Source organism: Anomaloglossus baeobatrachus, chromosome 5, assembly GCF_048569485.1.
Source record: "Anomaloglossus baeobatrachus isolate aAnoBae1 chromosome 5, aAnoBae1.hap1, whole genome shotgun sequence".
NCBI lineage: Eukaryota > Metazoa > Chordata > Amphibia > Anura > Aromobatidae > Anomaloglossus > Anomaloglossus baeobatrachus.
The window spans coordinates 541,801,405-541,819,663 of record NC_134357.1 but is presented as its reverse complement, the minus strand read 5'-3'; the positions used below and the strand labels follow the sequence as shown (position 1 = coordinate 541,819,663).

Here is an 18,259-nt window from a genome sequence, read left to right as displayed (position 1 = left end):
TGACTAGTCAAAGAGGTTTTAGTTGCCCAGATTAGTTGGCTGGTTATCACGTTCTGTGGGTGCGATAACATGATTTCCACAAGTCACCGTCATTGCGATCTCTTGGAAATGTCAATACAGCATGGAGACGAGAATTAGTGATATGGATGGAAGATGAGTCTATGAGGAACGTATCCAGCTGCCGCCTCCGAGGAAGAAACTGCTTGTGTGTGTGTGTGGTCTAAATATATAGGATTTATTAGTAGATAGAAAAAAGAAAAACTAAATACTGTATGAGGATAAATCTCATATGTTTCCTGTTATTATCTCCAGTATTTGTATTGTTGGATTCTTTATGATGTTACATCGTCATTTTCTTCTTCATATTCAGGTCCCTACAATATCGGATCCTCTCAGTGGAGATCTTATATATAAGGAAATTTTATTGATTGACCCATCAAGGATGGATAGGGACGGGGACAAGATGGCAGAGAGGATATTACACCTCACCCTAGAGATCCTCTTCCGGCTTACTGGAGAGGTGAGAGATTCTGATGACGTCACATTACATCATTCTTCTCTATGGGAATAACAGATGGACAGAACTGGAGAGGTGAGGACTCTGGAAATGTCTGGAGTGATATTTATTAATGTGTCTCTCCATAACCAGGATTACACAGTAGTGAAGAAGACCTCCAGTGAGCGCTGTCAGGCCCCTGTGTCTGAGGGATGGGGAAGACCCCTGAACCCAATCATGGGGCCTCCACCTCACCCCCCAATACATGAGGACATCAATGACCAGAAGATCCTAGAACTCACCTACAAGATGATTGAGCTGCTGACTGGAGAGGTGACACTGCTGGGAATGCTGGGACATTATACAGTAACGCTATGAAGCGATCGGGGGTGACGGTATCATTGTATGTGTCAGGTTCCTATAAGGTGTCAGGATGTCGCTGTCTATTTCTCCATGGAGGAGTGGGAGTATTTAGAAGGACACAAAGATCTGTACAAGGACGTCATGATGGAGGTTCCCCAGCCCCTCACATCACCAGGTAATAGACGGGACTAAATACACACGACCTATAATTATCTGTATGTAAAGAATTAATTCAGTCCCTGTATGTGTTTCCTCCAGTTCTATCCAGTAAGAGGACAACACCAGAGATATGTCCCCGTCCTCTTCTCCCACAGGAGTGTAAACAAGAAAATCCCAATGTTCCTCAGGATCATCAGGTAGATGGAGAGAAGGTGTCATGTAATCTCCCTATGATGTGTAGACGGCTGTGAAGGTCTTGTGCTTAGTCTTGTTTTATCCACCAGTATTATATGTATTATACTTGTGTAATGAGAGCGGTGGAGATGGCAGGATTAGAGCTGATCATGGATGTGACTTCTCCATCTGTCTGTGACTTTTACAATATTTGTTTCAGGCTGAAGATCTGAACCTTATTAATACTACAGAGACATATGTGAGGGGTGATGCGCGGTGTAAAGAGGAGATTTCTACAGATAACCGCCAAGGTGAGTAGTGACCTCTAAATGGAGAGAAGAGTCTTCTCAATCACTGGCTGTGGCTGCTTTATCAGTGCTGTAGCCCGGCCATATCATAATAATAAATCTTTATTTTTATAGCGCCAACATTGTATGCAGCACTTTACAATTCAGAGGTTCATGTACAAGCAAGTAACAGTTATAGAAAATACAATAATAAGAGCCAAAAAAGACAAACTCTGCTCGTGAAAGCTTACAATCTACAATGAGTTGGGGTGGGGGGGCAAGGTATAAGTGCTTATTTACAATGACAATCCAGTCATCACAAAGAAATGGGGGATACATAGAGGCTGACTGAACGAGTCAGCCAGTCAGCTTGAGATGCTTTTGGGTGCAGTGGAGTTTGACGGAAAGTTATGTTGTGAGATGTCGTGGAGGGACTATGTGAATTTAATTCGGCTAGGGAGTGTGATAGGCCACCCTAAAAAAGTGTTTTTAGGGAGCGTCTGAAGCTGAGTTAGTTGTGGTTCGTCCTGGTTTCTTGGGGTAGAGCATTCCAGAGGATTGATGTCGCTCGTGAGAAGTCTTGGATCCAGGAGTGGGAGGTTCGGACTAGTGTGGATGTTAGTCGAAAGTGATTTGCAGAGCGTAGAGAGAAGGTAGGGTGATAGAGAGATGAGGGTAGAGATGTAGGGGGGTGCTGCACTGTGGAGAGCTTTGTGGGTGAGAAAAAGCAGTTTGAATTGGATCCTGTGATATATGGGCAGCCAGTGCAATGATTGGCACAGAGCAGAGGCATGCGAGTAGCGGTTAGCCAGATAGGTGACCCTGGCTGCTTCATTAAGGATGGACTGTAGTGGAGAGAGTCCAGTTAGGGGGAGACCAATTAATAGAGAATTGCAGTAGTCAAGGCGCGAGTAAATCAGGCCCCCAGTGAGGGTTTTTGTAGTTTCCATGATGAGAAAGGGGCGAATTCTAGAGATGTTCTTGAGGTTCAAGCGACAGGAGCGGGTGAGAGATTGTATATAGTAGGTGAAGGAAAGATCCGAGTCAAGCATAACACCCAGACAGCGAGCCTGCTGCCTAGGAGTTATTGTGGGGCCGCACACAGAGAGGGAGATGTCAGGTTTAGAGAGGTTAGAAGACAGAGGGAATAGGAGTAGTTCAGTTTTGGAAAGGTTAAGTTTAAGATAGAGAGCAAGCATGATTTGGAAACTGCAGTCAGACAGTCACTGGTGTTCTGTAGTACAGTGGGGGGCTAGGTCAGGGGATGAAGTGTATAGTTGTGTGTCATCAGCATAAAGATGGTACTGGAACCCGAATTTGCTGATGTTCTGTACAATTGGGGTAGTGTAGAGGGAGAAAAGAAGAGGGCCATGGACTGAACCTTGAGGGAACTTAACAGTGAGAGGAAGAGGGAAAAGCTGTGGAGCCAGCAAATACGCTGAATGAGTGGTCAGAAAGATAGGATGAGAACCAGGCAAGCACAGTGTCTTTTAGGCCAATTGAATGGTGCATAGAGAGAAGGAGATGGTGATCAACAGTGTCGAAGGCTGTAGAGAGGTCAAGAGGAATAAGCAGAGAGTAGTCACCATTACTTTTTGCTGTCAGAAGGTCATTGGTCACTTTGACGAGTTCAGTTACTGTCGAGTGTAAGGGACGGAAGCCAGATTGTAAAGGATCTAGAAGAGAGTGAGTGGAGAGGTAACTGGTGAGGTGGGAATAGACCAGGTGCTCCAAGAGTTTGGAGATGAAGGGGAGATTGGAGACTGATTGTAGTTGTTTGTGCAGGATGGGTCAAGAGAAGTTTTTTTTTTTTTAATAATGGTGTAATGATAGAGCATTTGAGAGAGGAGGCGAAGATACCAGAAGAGAGAGATTGAAGATTTTAGTTAGGTGAGTTGTAGCGACCAGAGAGAGGGACTGGAGTAGTTGTGAGGGAAAGGGGTCAATTGTGCAAGTGGTAACACTAGAAGAAGAAAAGAGCCTGGAGACTTCTTCTTCTGTGACTGGGTCAAATGTGGAAAGTGAGCTGAACGGAATGTGGGAAGGGATGGGAATCGCAACGCTTGGTGGCTGGGAGCTGGTCTCTCGGTGGATGTTTTCTATTTTCTCTGTGAGGTTTCAAGACAGGTCATCAGCATGAAAGTCTGTGATAGGGGTATCTACTTTGGGACTGAGGAGGGCGAGAAAGGTGTTAAAGAGCTTTTTTGGATTGCTGGAAAGTGAGGAGATCAGGGTGTTTAAGTATGTCTGTTTGGCACAAAATTCTTTTCCATCTGGAACTGTATATATTACTTTGGGCACTGAAAGCCCTTTTCTATAGAGCTTAAAACCTGGAAAATCCAACTACCCCCTTAAATTAGAGTTTGACCCTACCCTTCCTTGATCTGTAAACTACAAAACCATATGACAGGGTACGTAGAATGTGCTGACAAGTTAGAAAATCACTTCAAGAAAACTATTTTGAAGGGCTTCTAAAAGAAGGTGCAGGGTCATGATGCTGTTGCCTTCCTAGAATCCTTTCATCATTTATGACCAAAGTTCTGTGACAAAACCCAAGATTAAAAAAATTAGAATATACTCTATAATAAAGTAAATAAGTAAATAATAGTAGCACATTTAAATAACATTGGGTACTTGGTTAACACTGTTTGATTGAAAAGCGTAAAAGCCATCTTACCATAACAATGTGTACCCATCGGGATGGTCCTACTTTAGTATTAAAACCTTACCTTGTGTCAGTGACATCAATCTGAATAAGGGCAGAGAAGCACAGTGCTCCAACAAGAGAAACCTGTCCATGGAAAGCTATCTGGATGAAATACCTACGGTAGCTCAGAGGGAGGGACCACACCCCCATTGGTAGAGTACAAAAAATAATAGAAAAATTAGCATAACTTGGTATTTCTGCAATAAGAGCAACCCTGTGTGAGCCTCTTGCAGTCTAACCCGCCCCTGGAAGCGATCTGTTTAAGGCTGGTTGCATGTGGATGGAGACCCTGTTGGGGTTCAGGTCAAATCTGCTTCACAAACAGAAGTCCAACTGCACTAGCTGAACCAAACTTCTACGGGTCCGCTCATCTCTATTTTTTACCACATATGGGGTATTGCCAAGTTTTGGAGCAATTGTGTGATTTTCTTTTAGGGTCCATTTTCTCTTATTACACCTTGTGAAAATGAAAAATTTGCACCTAAAGCAAAATTTTAGCAGAAAAAGAATATTATTTTTTGTCCTACTGTGCCTTAACCCTTCAGTTGCTTAACAGACATTAACAAATTTCCTAACAGCAGTTTAGAATAATTTGAGGGGTGCCAAACTTGTGCCAAACATGGAATGTTACAGATCACGAAACAAATTTAAATATTCGACAAAGATAAAACTAATAAACACAAAATGCAGTTTATTAATAAAGGTTTTTATTGTTAAGGGAAAATATATCAAAAAATGATTGCTCCCCACCCCTTAAAACGTAAATTAACTGTGGTTTATCAGATCTTTGGGAAGCTGAGTTCCATTTCCCTAGCCACACCCAGGCCTGATTACTGCCACATCTGTTCTCAATCACAGTCACTAAAATAGGACCTGCCTGACAAAGTGGAGTAGACCAAAAGATCCTCAAAACTAGACATCAGGCCGCTATCCCGAAAAATTAATGAACAAATGAGAAACAAAGTAATTGAGATTTATCAGTCTGGAAAAGGTTATAAAGCCATTTCTAAAGCTTTGGGACTCCAGCAAACCACAGTGAGAGCCATTATCTACAAATGATGAAAATATGGAACAGTAGTGGACATTCCCAAGAGTGGCTGGCTGACCAAAATTACCCCAAGTGCACAGCAACAACTCATCAAAGAGGTCATAAGAGACCCAACAACAACATCCAAAGAACTGCAGGCCTCACTTGCCTCAGTTAAGGTCAGTGTTTATGACTTCACCATAAGAGACTGAGCAAAAGTGGCCTGCATGGCTGAGTTTCAAGATGAATACTACTGAGCAAAAGGAATATAAAGGCTCACCTCAGTTTTGCCTGAGAACATCTTCATGATCCCCAGTACGTTTCGGGGAATACTCTGGACTAACGATAGAAAAGTTCATTTTTTTGGAAGGTGTATGTGTATGTCCCCTTACATCTGGCGTAGGAGTAGCACAGCATTTCAGAAATGGAACATACTAACAGTAAAATGTGGTGGTGGTAGTGTGATGGTCTGGGGCTGTTTCTTTGCTTCAGGACCTGGAAGACGTGAAGTGGTAAATGGAACCATGAATTCTGTTGTCTACCAAAAAGTCCTGAAGGAGAGAGACTGTCCAGCCAGCTGTTCATCAACTGATGCTGAAGTGCACTTGGGTTATGCAGAAGGACAATGATCCAAAACACACCAGCAAGCCCACCTCTGAATGGCTTAAGAAAAACAAAATTAAGACTTTGGAGTAACCCAGTGAAAGTCCTGACCTTAATCCAATTGAGATGATGTGGAATGACCTTATAAAGGTGTTTCATGCTCGGAAACCCTCCAGTATGGCTGAATTAAAACAATTCTACAAAGATGAGTGGGCCAAAATTCCTCAAAAGCGTTATAAAAGACTCCTTACCAGTTATCGCAAACGATTGATTGCAGTTGTTGCTGCTAAGGATTTCCCAACCAGTTATTAGGTTTAAGGGGCAATTACTTTTCACATAGGGCCCTGTAGGTTTGGATTTCTTTTTCCCTGAATAATAAAGATGTTCATTTGTAAACTGCATTTTGTGTTTACTTGTGTTATCTTTGTCTAATTTTTATATTTCCAGTTCCTTGGTAGTTATTAATAAAGGTCTCCATAGCCTCTGCCAAATGCAGAGATCTAAATTTAAGGACACCTCAGCTCTACAGTATTTAAAAAAGTTTTCTGAAATATCTAATATTTTTTTAAAAAACTTAAACAGAAAATATTACCCCTATGATAGTTTATATTGCCAAGAGCCACCAAGCCACATACTCAAATTTTGAGTTAATTCTAGTTATTTTTTTTTACTGGTTAAAATTGTTGAGTTTGATCATTTCAGTAGATTTGTTATGGTCTATAAAAAAAGTTTGTTTAAAAGAACTGAGAGTCCTCAGTAGTTGATACCTTTTAATGGCTAACTGAAAAGATGGTAATAATAGCAAGCTTTCGAGACTACTCAGGTCTGTTCATCAGGCATGGTATAACACAAAATCTGAAGAGTCACATATTTATACACAACAGGACATAGAATAGTGCAGTGAAAAAAAACCCAAAAAACCCAACAAGTTATGTGAAGCAGAATGATCACTATGGCAAGGGGGAAAACTGTTGTGGCCATAAATATTGTTGTGGTTCAGAGATAAGGAGTGTGAAGGTTTTATTGTCCTCTGATTGGGGTCTGGTCCAGAGCTAGGATGCCCCCAGATGGTCTGAGGTGAACATTTCTTAACTGATGTAAAAAGACATAAATCCATGTGACACATTCATTCCTGCTCTGAATGTGTCAAAGGTCATCATGAGTTTGTATTTCCAGACTCTCCTGTCTCTCTGGGACTTGAAATTTCCTTTCAATACCAGCAATTTCATGTCCATGATGCTGTGGTCTTGGTTACAAAAATGTTTGGCCACAGGTAGATCTATCCTTTTTTCTCTAATTGTGTGGCGGTGAGAATTCATCCTTGTCCTGAGCTGTTGTCCTGTCTCCCCTACATACAGACCCCCAGTTGGACATTTGGTACATATAATCAAGTACACCACACTAGTTGTGGTGCAGCTGAAGGTACCTGGGATCTTGTAGTCCTGATGTGATCTGGGAATTTTTATCTTGTCCGTTGTCAATATAAATGGACAGGTCTTACATTTTTTCTGGTTGCAGGGAAATGTTCCTGTTGTTGTTGGAGAGGACAGGGAGCTTCTGACAATGATGCTTCCTAGATTTGGGGGCTGGCTAAAACACAGAAGTGGGGGGTCTGGAAAAATAGATTTTAACCGGGCATCTTCTTGCAGTAATGGTTGTAGTTTCCATGCAGCTGCTCTTAACACCTCCAGATGTGGATTGTAGGTGATTACAAGAGGTACCCGATTGTTTTCTTCTTTAGTTTTATAATGTAGGAGATGGTTTCTTGATATTCTGCATCTTTATGGTCTATAGTCACATATTTTGACTACAGTAGTTAGTGTCCAAAATACTCTAATTTAACCACTTCCTGCAGCTGGTTTTCTGTTCCTAACAGGGCCCATTTTTCAAATCTGACATCTATCACTTTATGTGGTTATAACTTTAATGTTTCTTTTGATTCCAGTGATTCTGAAAATATTTTGTTCTTTTGACACATTGTACTTTATGTTTTGGTAATTTTAGGTTGATATATTTTGTATAGTTTTTTGGAAATACCTGAAAATTGCCAAATAATTTAGAAAGATTTATAATTTCACGACTTTAAATCTTAAAACAAATAGTAATACCACACTAAATGGTTAATAAATAAAAGTTACTGTATTTCTACTTTAGGTTGGCAGCATTTTTCCAGCATTTCCTTTGATTTTTTTTCCTTCATTATTTTATTTATTTTGGTTGATAGAAAGCTTATTAGTTTATTCACAAGTTTGTTTTGTTTGTTTTTTTTTTGTTCAATTACAATTACAAAACCTATTTTTGGGGTAGGAATTCACTTTTGAAGTTACTTTGAGGGGCCTAGATATCAGAAAATGTCACCCTTCATAGTATCTAAATCCACATTCAGGAATTAAACAGTGAAATGCAAAAAATATTTTTTTCACTAAAATGTTGATGCAGACTTATTTCCTCAATTTCACAAAAGGTAATAGGAAACAACTGGACCTTACAAATTATTTTTCAACTACTTCTGAATCCGACAATACCCTATATGCGGTTGTACCCTGCTGTTTGGGCACATGGACAGGCTCTGAAAGGAAGGAGCACTATTTAACTAATGGAACTCAGATGTTGGTGGAATAATTTGCAGGCACAATGTAATGTGAGCACTGTTTGTAGTAACCTGGCAGTTCAAATGATGACTACCACAAACATGCTTGGCACTAGCCACTTTGGATTGCCTTGCCTTTCACCCTTCAACCCTTGTGGATCTAGACTTACAGGCTGATTTAGCTGCTGTTTGGTGGTGCGAGATGTCAAGAAAAATAGTCAAGTAGCTGGATCAGAACCAGTAGGGTAGAGAAAATACAAAATCAGATTATATAAGAGTAGTCAGTAAACAGGCCGAGGTGACAACAGAAACAATTACGCAAGGCGGGAACTGAGCACAAAGGACTGAACCAAAATAGAAGGCGGCTATATTTGGCAGCTTTCGGCAATATGCTCCAAGATTTAGTAGAATGCAGTGCTATTCAATTGGCTGAAGCAGGGAGCTGATTACGCTAGCTCAAGGGTCTCAAACTCGGCTGGGTGTATGGGCCGCACAGAGGAAAAAAAATAATTTGGGGGGACGCATTCTTTGCAGGACAAAGTGACATTTTTTTTTTTTAAATCAGATACTTTTTTATTAAAACAGAATACATACAACAGAATAACAAATCGGCATCCAAATTAAATTTATCACATCTATTACCCCTTTAACTCCCCCTCCCGCCCCCTCCCCCACCCCGGCACAAAGTGACATTTTTACATTTTTATTGGTACCATATATACATATATATATATATATATATATATATATATATATATATAAAATTATATTTTTTTTTACACACCTTTGGATCACTGATTTTGAACATTTTTCACTTGTTTATTATAACAAATGTGCACATTCTTGAAGTATAAAAAACCATAATTTTGATGGTAAAAAAAAAAAAAAAATCATGCCTTATTTTGTGTTTTGTTTTTTTACATTTTATCCCTTACTTGTAACTAATAGTGTTACAATTAGCTCTATATAGGAATTTTGGCCAACATCTTTTAGTAATGTTCCCCATGTTGTTGTAATGTGCCCATTCTGTCCCCTTGTAGTATTGTGCCCCATCCTAGTCCCCATCCTACAATAATGTACTGATCCTTGTCCCCATCCTATAGTAATGTTCCCCATCCTTGTCCCCATCCTATAGTAATGTGCCCCATCCTTGTCCCCATCTTATCGTAATGTGCCCATCCTGTAGTAATGTGTTCATCCTTGTCCCCATCCTATAGTAATGCCCCCAACCTATAGTAATGTGCCCATCCTGTAGTAATGTGTCCATCCTTGCCCCCATCTTATAGTAATGTTTTCCCATCCTTTTTCCCCTTATAGCAATCTCCCTATCCTGTAGTACTGTCCCCATCATATAGTTGTCCCATTCTGTAGTAATGTGCCCATCCTATAGTAATGTGCCAACCTTGGCCCCATCCTATTGTAATGGCCCCATCCTATAGTAATGTCCCCATCATTTAGTAATGTCCCCAGCATTATCCCTATCCTATAGTAATGTTTCCCATCCTTGTCCCCTTGTAGTAATGTCACTATGTTGTTGTACTGTGCCCCATCCTAGTCTCCATCCTATAGTAATGTCCCCAGCCTTGTCCCCATTCTATAGTAATGTCCCCATCCTACTCCCCATCCTGTAGTAATGTCCCCAGCCTTGTCCCCCATCCTATAGTAATGTGATCACCTTGTCTCCATCCAATAGTATTGTACCCATCCTTGTAATGTCCCCATCCTTTAGTAATGTCCCCAGCCTTGTCCCTATTCTATAGTAATGTCCCCATCCTGTAGTAATGGGTGGGGGGGCAGTTTCGGTGGCGGCTGAAAGGGGGCAGTGGTGGCGGATCGGATGCAGTGATGGCGGCGGCTCAAAGGGGGCAGTGGCGGCGGTGGCTGAAAGGGAGCAGTGGCTATAACTTACCGATCGCTCTCTTCGGCTTCCACAGACACCAGAGTGAAGCTGGGGGGAGCGGTATCCGGCCCCATATCCACAGTGATTGGAGAGATCGTCACAAGGCCGGTCTCTCCAATCAGAGCTGGGGGCGGGTGAAACAGAGGTCACCCAGCTCCAGCCAATGATCAGGGCTACAGCTGCACTGATCATGGCTGGATTTCAATGTTTCAGCCATTTTCAATGGCTGAAACATTACAATGGCTGTGATTGGCTGACGAACGCCGCTCAGCCAATCACAGCCTCCGTAGGTCCGGGGAGGAGATACCACCCCTCCTCAGGTCAGGCAGATTTCCCCTCCTCCCTGAATCTAAGCTTTTGCAGCGATTGCAGCCACCGGGGCTTCGATTTCGCCATGACGTACTGGGTACGTCATGGGTCCTTAAGTATCAGGGTGTAAGAGGTTAATGTGCTGTCCTTCACATACACACACAAACCCCCCCCCCAAAAAACACACCATTCTGCTCACCTGTCCCGTGTTCCCTCAGCTGCCTCATCTCTGCTTCTTGCTGTCTGCAGGACCGTGCCCCCAGTGACTATCGCGTCCTGTGCAGGGGCCGCAGCCCCGTCAAACATTCATCTGACATAAAGCGCTGACAGTGGCTGCGGCCCCTGCACCGGCCGCCATAGTGAACAGTGGCTCGGGCCTGCGGGCCGCACGAAGCAGCCTGAGGGACCGCATGAGGCCCATGGGCCGCTTGTTTGAGACCTCTGCTCTAGCTGGACTGCACACACACATCCTTCGGACTGGAGAAGACAATTGGTCCCAGCCACCCTAATCTTTGTGGTTGGGCAGAGCCTGTGCTGCCCAGAGTTTTTGGTTTTGACGTCCCCTCGCATCGCCAGCACCACCTGCTGAATAAATATGGCGGTGCCTGGTGAAAGATAAAAATGTCGCAAGAGGAGACCTCAGAGGACATGTGGCACACCATTTACAGAAGTCCTAATGTGACAATGGCAGAAAACAAGCAGTAGAAAACCCCATAAAGTGACTCTATTTTGGAAATTATAACCCTCAGTGAAGTCCTCTAGACCATTTTCCAAATTATTATGCAAATTATATTTTTCTCTGATTTTTCTAAATGGTTAGTGCAAATGACAGTCAGTCTAATAAAAGTCATCACCCGTTAGTGCAGACCTGGGCAAGGGGCGGCCCGCGAGCCACATCCGGCCCGCCTACTGTCAGTGACCGGCTTGCCTGGTTCAGGACGTCCTTGCTGGCTGGTCAGTGATGAGGGCAATCTGACCTGTTGTCCGGAGCTCCAGGCTCCAGGTCAGATTGCCCTGATCACATGATGCATGCCGGACAGGGAGCGATCCTGCAGGTCCGCACAGTGTAGGCAGTGGAACGCAGGAATCGGTCCTCTGTTCCCTACCCGGCACCTTTCTCTGTAACACACGCACGCCCTGATGTCAGTACGGCGCGCGTGTGTGTCATTTGAAAAGTTCCCGCCCGGCAGGATAAGCGGCACCAGCCAGGGCCCATGCAAGAGAAGAACCATCTCAGCGGGGGCCCGTACGGAGGGGCCTGAGGAGGGGACAATAAGAAGGGAGAAATGAGTGGGGACTAGTAACCTGAGGGGGCAATGGGGGGTAACTGGTGGCTAATATTTGGGGTGTAGTGATGTAGTATATGGGAATGTAGTTTTACAGGTGTAGTATATAGGGGTGTAGTGATATATATGGGGGTGTAGTGATGTATATTACAGGTGTAGTATATAGGGATGTAGTGATGTATATTACAGGGGTAGTATATAGGGGTGTAGTGATATATATGGGGGTGTAGTGATGTATATTACAGGTGTAGTATATAGGGATGTAGTGATGTATATTACAGGTGTAGTATATAGGGGTGTAGTGATATATATGGGGGTGTAGTGATGTATATTACAGGTGTAGTATATAGGGGTGTAGTGGTGTAGTATTTTACAGGTGTATATAGGAGTGTAGAAGTGTAGTATATTACAGGTGTAGTATATAAGAGTGTAGAGGTATAGTATATTACAGGTGTATATAGGAGTGTAGAGGTGTAGTATATTACAGGTGTAGTATATAGGGGTGTAGTGATGTATATTACAGGTGTAGTATATAGGGATGTAGTGATGTATATTACAGGTGTAGTATATAGGGATGTAGAGGTGTAGTATATTACAGGTGTAGTATATAGAGGTGTAGAGGTGTATACTGCGTGTGTGTATATACTGTGTGTGTGTGTGTGTGTGTGTGTGTGTGTGTATTTATACTATGCAGCTTTGTCGCCATAGAAAGGGGGGCCAGATACAATTTCTTGCACCGGGGCCCCAAGCTGTCAGTGTCCGCCCCTGCTGCTGAGAGCAGACACTTGATTGTGGTGCTCCCGGCATTGGCTCCGTGTGGAGATGAAACATAACTAGAGCGGGTCTGGTACGTAGAATCAGCGCAGAGAAAAGCCTGTAACTGCGAGTGGTACTGGAGTTGCATTGGGTGCCACGCGCTCCCCCCCCGCAGCGGCATGCCGCCATTACAAGGCCTGATTGCGTTTCTCCGGTACCTCTTTGCATACATGTGACAGGTACCGGAGAAAACACGAGTCTGAAATAAAAAGATTTTCCTTAGTTTCCTGCTTTCTTCGGCTCTGCTGCCTCCCGCTCATGACCCTCGCTCATTCATCGATTATTCACCGCACTCAGGACCTGGAAGCCGGAGCATTGCGGTGACAGCACCGGGCACAGCACCACTGAAGACATCATCTCGGGGACAGGTGAGTATTCTGCAAGCACAGTGACATCCAGGAGGTCATCGGAGTTTCCAATTAACTCTGATGACCCCCCTTCGACACCTGCGCTACAACTTCACGGGTTCATCAGAGTTCATTGGGAACTGTGATGAGTCTCCGATGCTGTCCCCGCGATGCTCCGGCTTCCAGGTTCTCACTACACACACCCACATCCACACTGAGCACATATACACACATATGTATACACACAAGGCAGACACACATGGCTACACCGAGCACATATACACATAAAGTGCACATGCATATATACACTGAACACACACACACACTCTGGTATATACTTACCCAGCGATGTGGTCCCCAGCGCTGTCCCCGCCTCCAGCTCCACAAGGCACTGAATATTCAGTGTGTAGAATGAGCAGGAGTCAGGAGCAGGAGACAGCACCGCTGGAGATAGATAAATACAGAAAATCTTTTTATGAGAAAGACCCGTGTTTTCTCCGGTACATGTCACACTGATGTCACATGGATCACATCAGTGTGCGATCCGTGTGACACCCTTGCTACCAGTGGGAGTGAGGCCTTAGACTGTGATATGTCATTGTCTTAGTGAATGATTCAATTTGGGTACAAAATTTACCATTTCTACACACATTTTAAGTAGAAATGTTAAAAAAATATACATTTCAAAGATATTTTATTCAAAAATAATAATTGGTTTTATTCTTGGCAGATGACTGTACCAGGAGATCAGAGGGACAACTGACATCTTCATTATTTAAATCAGATGACCTTGAGATCACACAGAATGCAATTGAAGTGAATGTCAGTACTTCAGATATCCCATCATGCCATCACAGCAAAGATCTATCATCTGATCCTATGAAACAGATCTTACCTTGTGATTCATTACAGACTATTAAAAAAAATGAAAGTCACAAAAGAGACATTAAAAAACAAACTGCTCTTAAGGCAAAGAAGCCTTTTTCATATTCAGAATTTGGAAATTGTTTTCCCCTTGAAACATATTTTGTTAAACATCAAAAAATTCACACAGATGAGAAAAGATTTATTTGTTCCAAGTGTGTAAAATATTTTAACCGGAGGTCAGATCTTATTAGGCATGAGAGAATCCATACTGGGGAGAAGCCACATTCATGTTTAGAATGTGGGAAATGTTTTAACCGGAAATCAAATCTTCTTATTCACCAGAAAACTCACACAGGGGAGAAGCCTTTTTCATGTTCAGAATGCGGGAAATGTTTTAACCAGAGATCAAATCTTGTTAAACACCTGAGAATTCACACAGGGGAGAAGCCATATTCATGTTCAGAGTGTGGGAAATGTTTTTTAGATCAATCATATTTTGCTAGGCACCAGAGAATTCACACAGGGGAGAAGCCGTATTCATGTTCACAATGTGGGAAAAGTTGGGCTGATAAATCAAGGCTTCTTATGCACCAGAGAACTCACACAGGTGAGAAGCCTTTTTCATGTTCAGAATGTGGAAAATGTTTTAACCAAAAATCATACCTTCTTAAACATCAAAAGTCCCACGTGGGGAGAAGTCATTATCATACCTAGAATGTGAAAAATTAATTATTGGAAAATTCTATTTTGCTAACCATCAAAAATAAAATCGCATGATGAGAAATTATATATTTTACTGACAAACTGTACAAAAAAACATATAAAATCCGTATAATTAAAGGAGAATGAAAAATTAATTTAGAACTTACCGTATTTTTTGGACTATAAGGCTACATGTGCACGCTGCGTTTTTTTGCCTTGTTTTTTTTGGTGCATTTTAGTTGTCAGTTCTCTTTGGACTTCCCAGCAAAGTCTATGAAAATTCAGATTTGCTGTGCGCATGTTGCACTTTTTTGTCTGCCGTTTATTTGTCGCAAACTGCAGCATGTTCTATCTTTTTGCATTTTGTCCCTGCGTTTCTCACTAGTGATGGGAGGACTCACAATTCAATCCCCGCAGACTTGGGGTATTATGCTGGGGTATTATGCTGGTCCCCATAATATCTATGGGGACCAGAATCTGGCGCAAAGTGGTAGGATGAAGCGTTTCATTCCTACCGAATCACCGGCGCAGGTGTCTCACTGCTCTCGTAACCTCTCATGCTTCTTTCGGGGACGTTCATTGGGCTCATGCATATTCACTGCTTCCCCCACCCACCGGCATCTGTGATTGGTTGCAGTCAGACAAGCTCCCACGCTGAGTGACAGCGTGTCTGACGCTTCAAATCACAGACCCAGTCTGTGGGTCTATATCATGCAGTATATAGATGGGGACCCTACGCCAAATATTTTATTTATTTTTACTGTACACTATAGACCCACAGACCGGGTCTGTAATTGGAAGCGTCAAAGTGCCCAGATAAATCCCCTACTCATACAGTCATGTAATGACTTTCTTAATCACTTTTTGTAGGGGAATTCATCTGAATCCATCTAACATCAATTTATGAGCAAGAAACCATAAAATGTTTAATCCCTCAGCATGTGTATAAGATCAGCTGGTATTGCTAAAAACGGTGGAGCTTTGGCCTCTGTACATATGCCGACCTTGTGGAGAAACCGAGGGTCATATTTCCCTTATGGATAATTTATAGTCGTGACAGACTGCAACTTTCCCTCAGCACTTATTCACGTGTCAGTTTTTCTTGTACAAGTTTTATCTACGTGCTTCTGTGTGATAGAACTCGTACCTATTATAGTCTATGGAATTATTCACATGTCCTAGTATTTTTGCAGACTAACTGGTCCACACAAAGTCACCACTACAATTTGTAGATCAGTCCAACAGTAGGCAGATTGGAACTTCCTTCCAATTTAAGATATGGAAAAGAATCATTATCAGAAATGTGTTTGGGAACAACATGCAATTTAACAATATGAGAAATGAACAAAGTTGCTAAGCTCTTAGCATTTGGCAACTTTTGAAGTGGGATCATATGAACCATTTTGCTAAAATAATAGACTATCACCCGCACGACTGTATTGCAACCAGAGGTAGGCAAGTCTGTGACAAAGTGCATGGAAAAGTGGTTCCAAGACTACGACGGAACATGATTAGGCAAGAGATAACTGGCTGGAGCTTAGCAAAGAAGCTTTAGCTCCGGCACAGACTCGGCTTATACAGACTAAGGGCTGCTTTACACGCTGCGATATCGCTAGCGATGTCGCTCGTAAAAGCACCCGCCCCTGTCGTTTGTGCATCACGGGCAAATCGCTGCCCGTGGCGCACAATATCGCTAGGACGCGTCACACTTACCTTCCTAGCGACGTCGCTGTGGGCGGTGAACAACCTCTTTTTTAAGGGGGAGGCTCGTGCGGTGTCACAGCAACATCACACAGCGGTCCGCCAATAGAAGCGGCGGGGCGGAGACAAGCCGCATTAACGACATGCCCACCTCGTTGCTGGATGATGCAGGAACGCTGTTGTTCGCTGTTCCCGGGGTGTCACACGTAGCAATGTGTCCTGCCTCAGGAATGACGAACAACCTGCGTCCAGCACCAGCAACGATTTTTGGGAAAGGAGCGACGTGTCAACGATCAACGATTAGGTGAGTATTTCTTCGGCGCTCCATTGGGAGACCCAGACGATTGGGTGTATAGCTACTGCCTCCGGAGGCCACACAAAGTATTACACTAAAAAGTGTAAGGCCCCTCCCCTTCTGCATATACACCCCCCGTGGGATCACGGGCTCCCCAGTTTTATGCTTTGTGCGAAGGAGGTCAGACATCCACGCATAGCTCCACTGTTTAGTCAGCAGCAGCTGCTGACTATGTCGGATGGAAGAAAAGAGGGCCCGTACTAGGGCCCCCAGCATGCTCCCTTCTCACCCCATTTTTGTCGGCGGTGTTTGTTAAGGTTGAGGTACCCATTGCGGGTACGGAGGCTGGAGCCCACATGCTGCTTTCCTTCCCCATCCCCCTGAGGGCTCTGGGTGAAGTGGGATCTTACCGGCCTCCAGGCTCTGAGGCCGGGCTCCATCCACAGACCCGGAGATCCTGCTGGAATGGAGCTGAGTATCGTCAGGGACAAGGCCCTGCAACGTTAAGGTACTCTGTGTCCCCGTACAGACCACGCACACACACACCAGCATGCTGGGTGTGTTAGTGCGCCGGGGACAACAGCGCTGCGCGCTGGGGCTATACTCACTGCAGCTTAGCTGAGTGAGTTAATGTGTGGGAAACTGCCGCGCCGGCCGCTGCTAGAAGCTGCGGCGCGGATGAGACTTGTGGTGCGCCGGGGACTTCCGCGCTGACCGTGCTTTTACGACGGCAGCGCTTATAAATCGAGTCCCCGGCTTTTGCGGCCTAGTTTCGTTTCCTTCCCGCCCCCGGGCCTGCCAGTCAGGGAAGGGGCGGGACGCTGTACAATGGTCAGCACCGAGGGCTGGAGTCTTATTTACATACTCCAGCCCCCTCACTGGGCACAGTGGGACGCCAGTTTCCCGCTCGTTGTCTGGGGCACGCCCACGGCCCGCCCCTCTTCACAGGACGCCGGCAGCCATTCCTGCATGCAGTCTAAGCTGGAGAACGGACACAGGCTCTGGGAGACCCGGTCAAGGGATTCTGGCGACCACACACCCGCTTAAGCGGGCGGTAAGCAGCACCTTGGTGCTGACCCCACTAGTGCCACAGTGTTTTGTGTACTTTATGCTTGTACCTATATTTGCACTGTACGGTCGCTTCTTGGCTAGATACCCCTGGATTGCTCTGAGGAGACAACAGCATGTCGTCCGCAGAAAAGCAAGGGTGCCAAGGCACAGGCTTTCTATGCTGTCTGTACCGCATGTGAGGCTGTTTTACCGGCAGGTTCCACTAACCCCCATTGGGTAGAGTCTCTGCTAGTGGTGGCCCAGAGAGAGCCACCTGTGAAACTGTCCAGAGGACAGAGTTTGCAGTTTTTTGCGGATAAAATGTCTGGGACTATGACCAAGATTCTAGAAACTTGCAGTCCAGGCCGGTGACTCAGACAATGGGCACTGTTGAACAATGCCCCCCGGTCTCCCTCAGTTGGAACTAATACGTGCTCCAAGGGGGTCCCATACATCCCAGGCTGAAGGCTCTGCACGGACGACAGTCCCAGTCAGCCTAAGCGAGCTCGCTGGGAGAGACCCTCGACTTCACACACTAGTCAGGGTCTCAGCGAGAGGATTCTCTGTATGATGAGGCAGA

At 44.1% G+C, this 18,259-nt stretch overlaps 1 protein-coding gene across 1 annotated transcript; it reads left to right on the top strand.

Moving 5' to 3' along the window:
• The first annotated feature begins 659 nt into the window (after window positions 1-659).
• LOC142312207 (gastrula zinc finger protein XlCGF66.1-like) lies at window positions 660-14,770 on the top strand. Its single transcript, XM_075351112.1, has 5 exons — window positions 660-829; window positions 911-1,034; window positions 1,118-1,215; window positions 1,413-1,503; window positions 13,795-14,770. The coding sequence occupies exons 1-5, from the start codon at window positions 734-736 to the stop codon at window positions 14,643-14,645; spliced, it is 1,260 nt and encodes a 419-aa protein (XP_075207227.1). The 5' UTR covers window positions 660-733; the 3' UTR covers window positions 14,646-14,770.
• The last annotated feature ends 3,489 nt before the right edge of the window (window positions 14,771-18,259 follow it).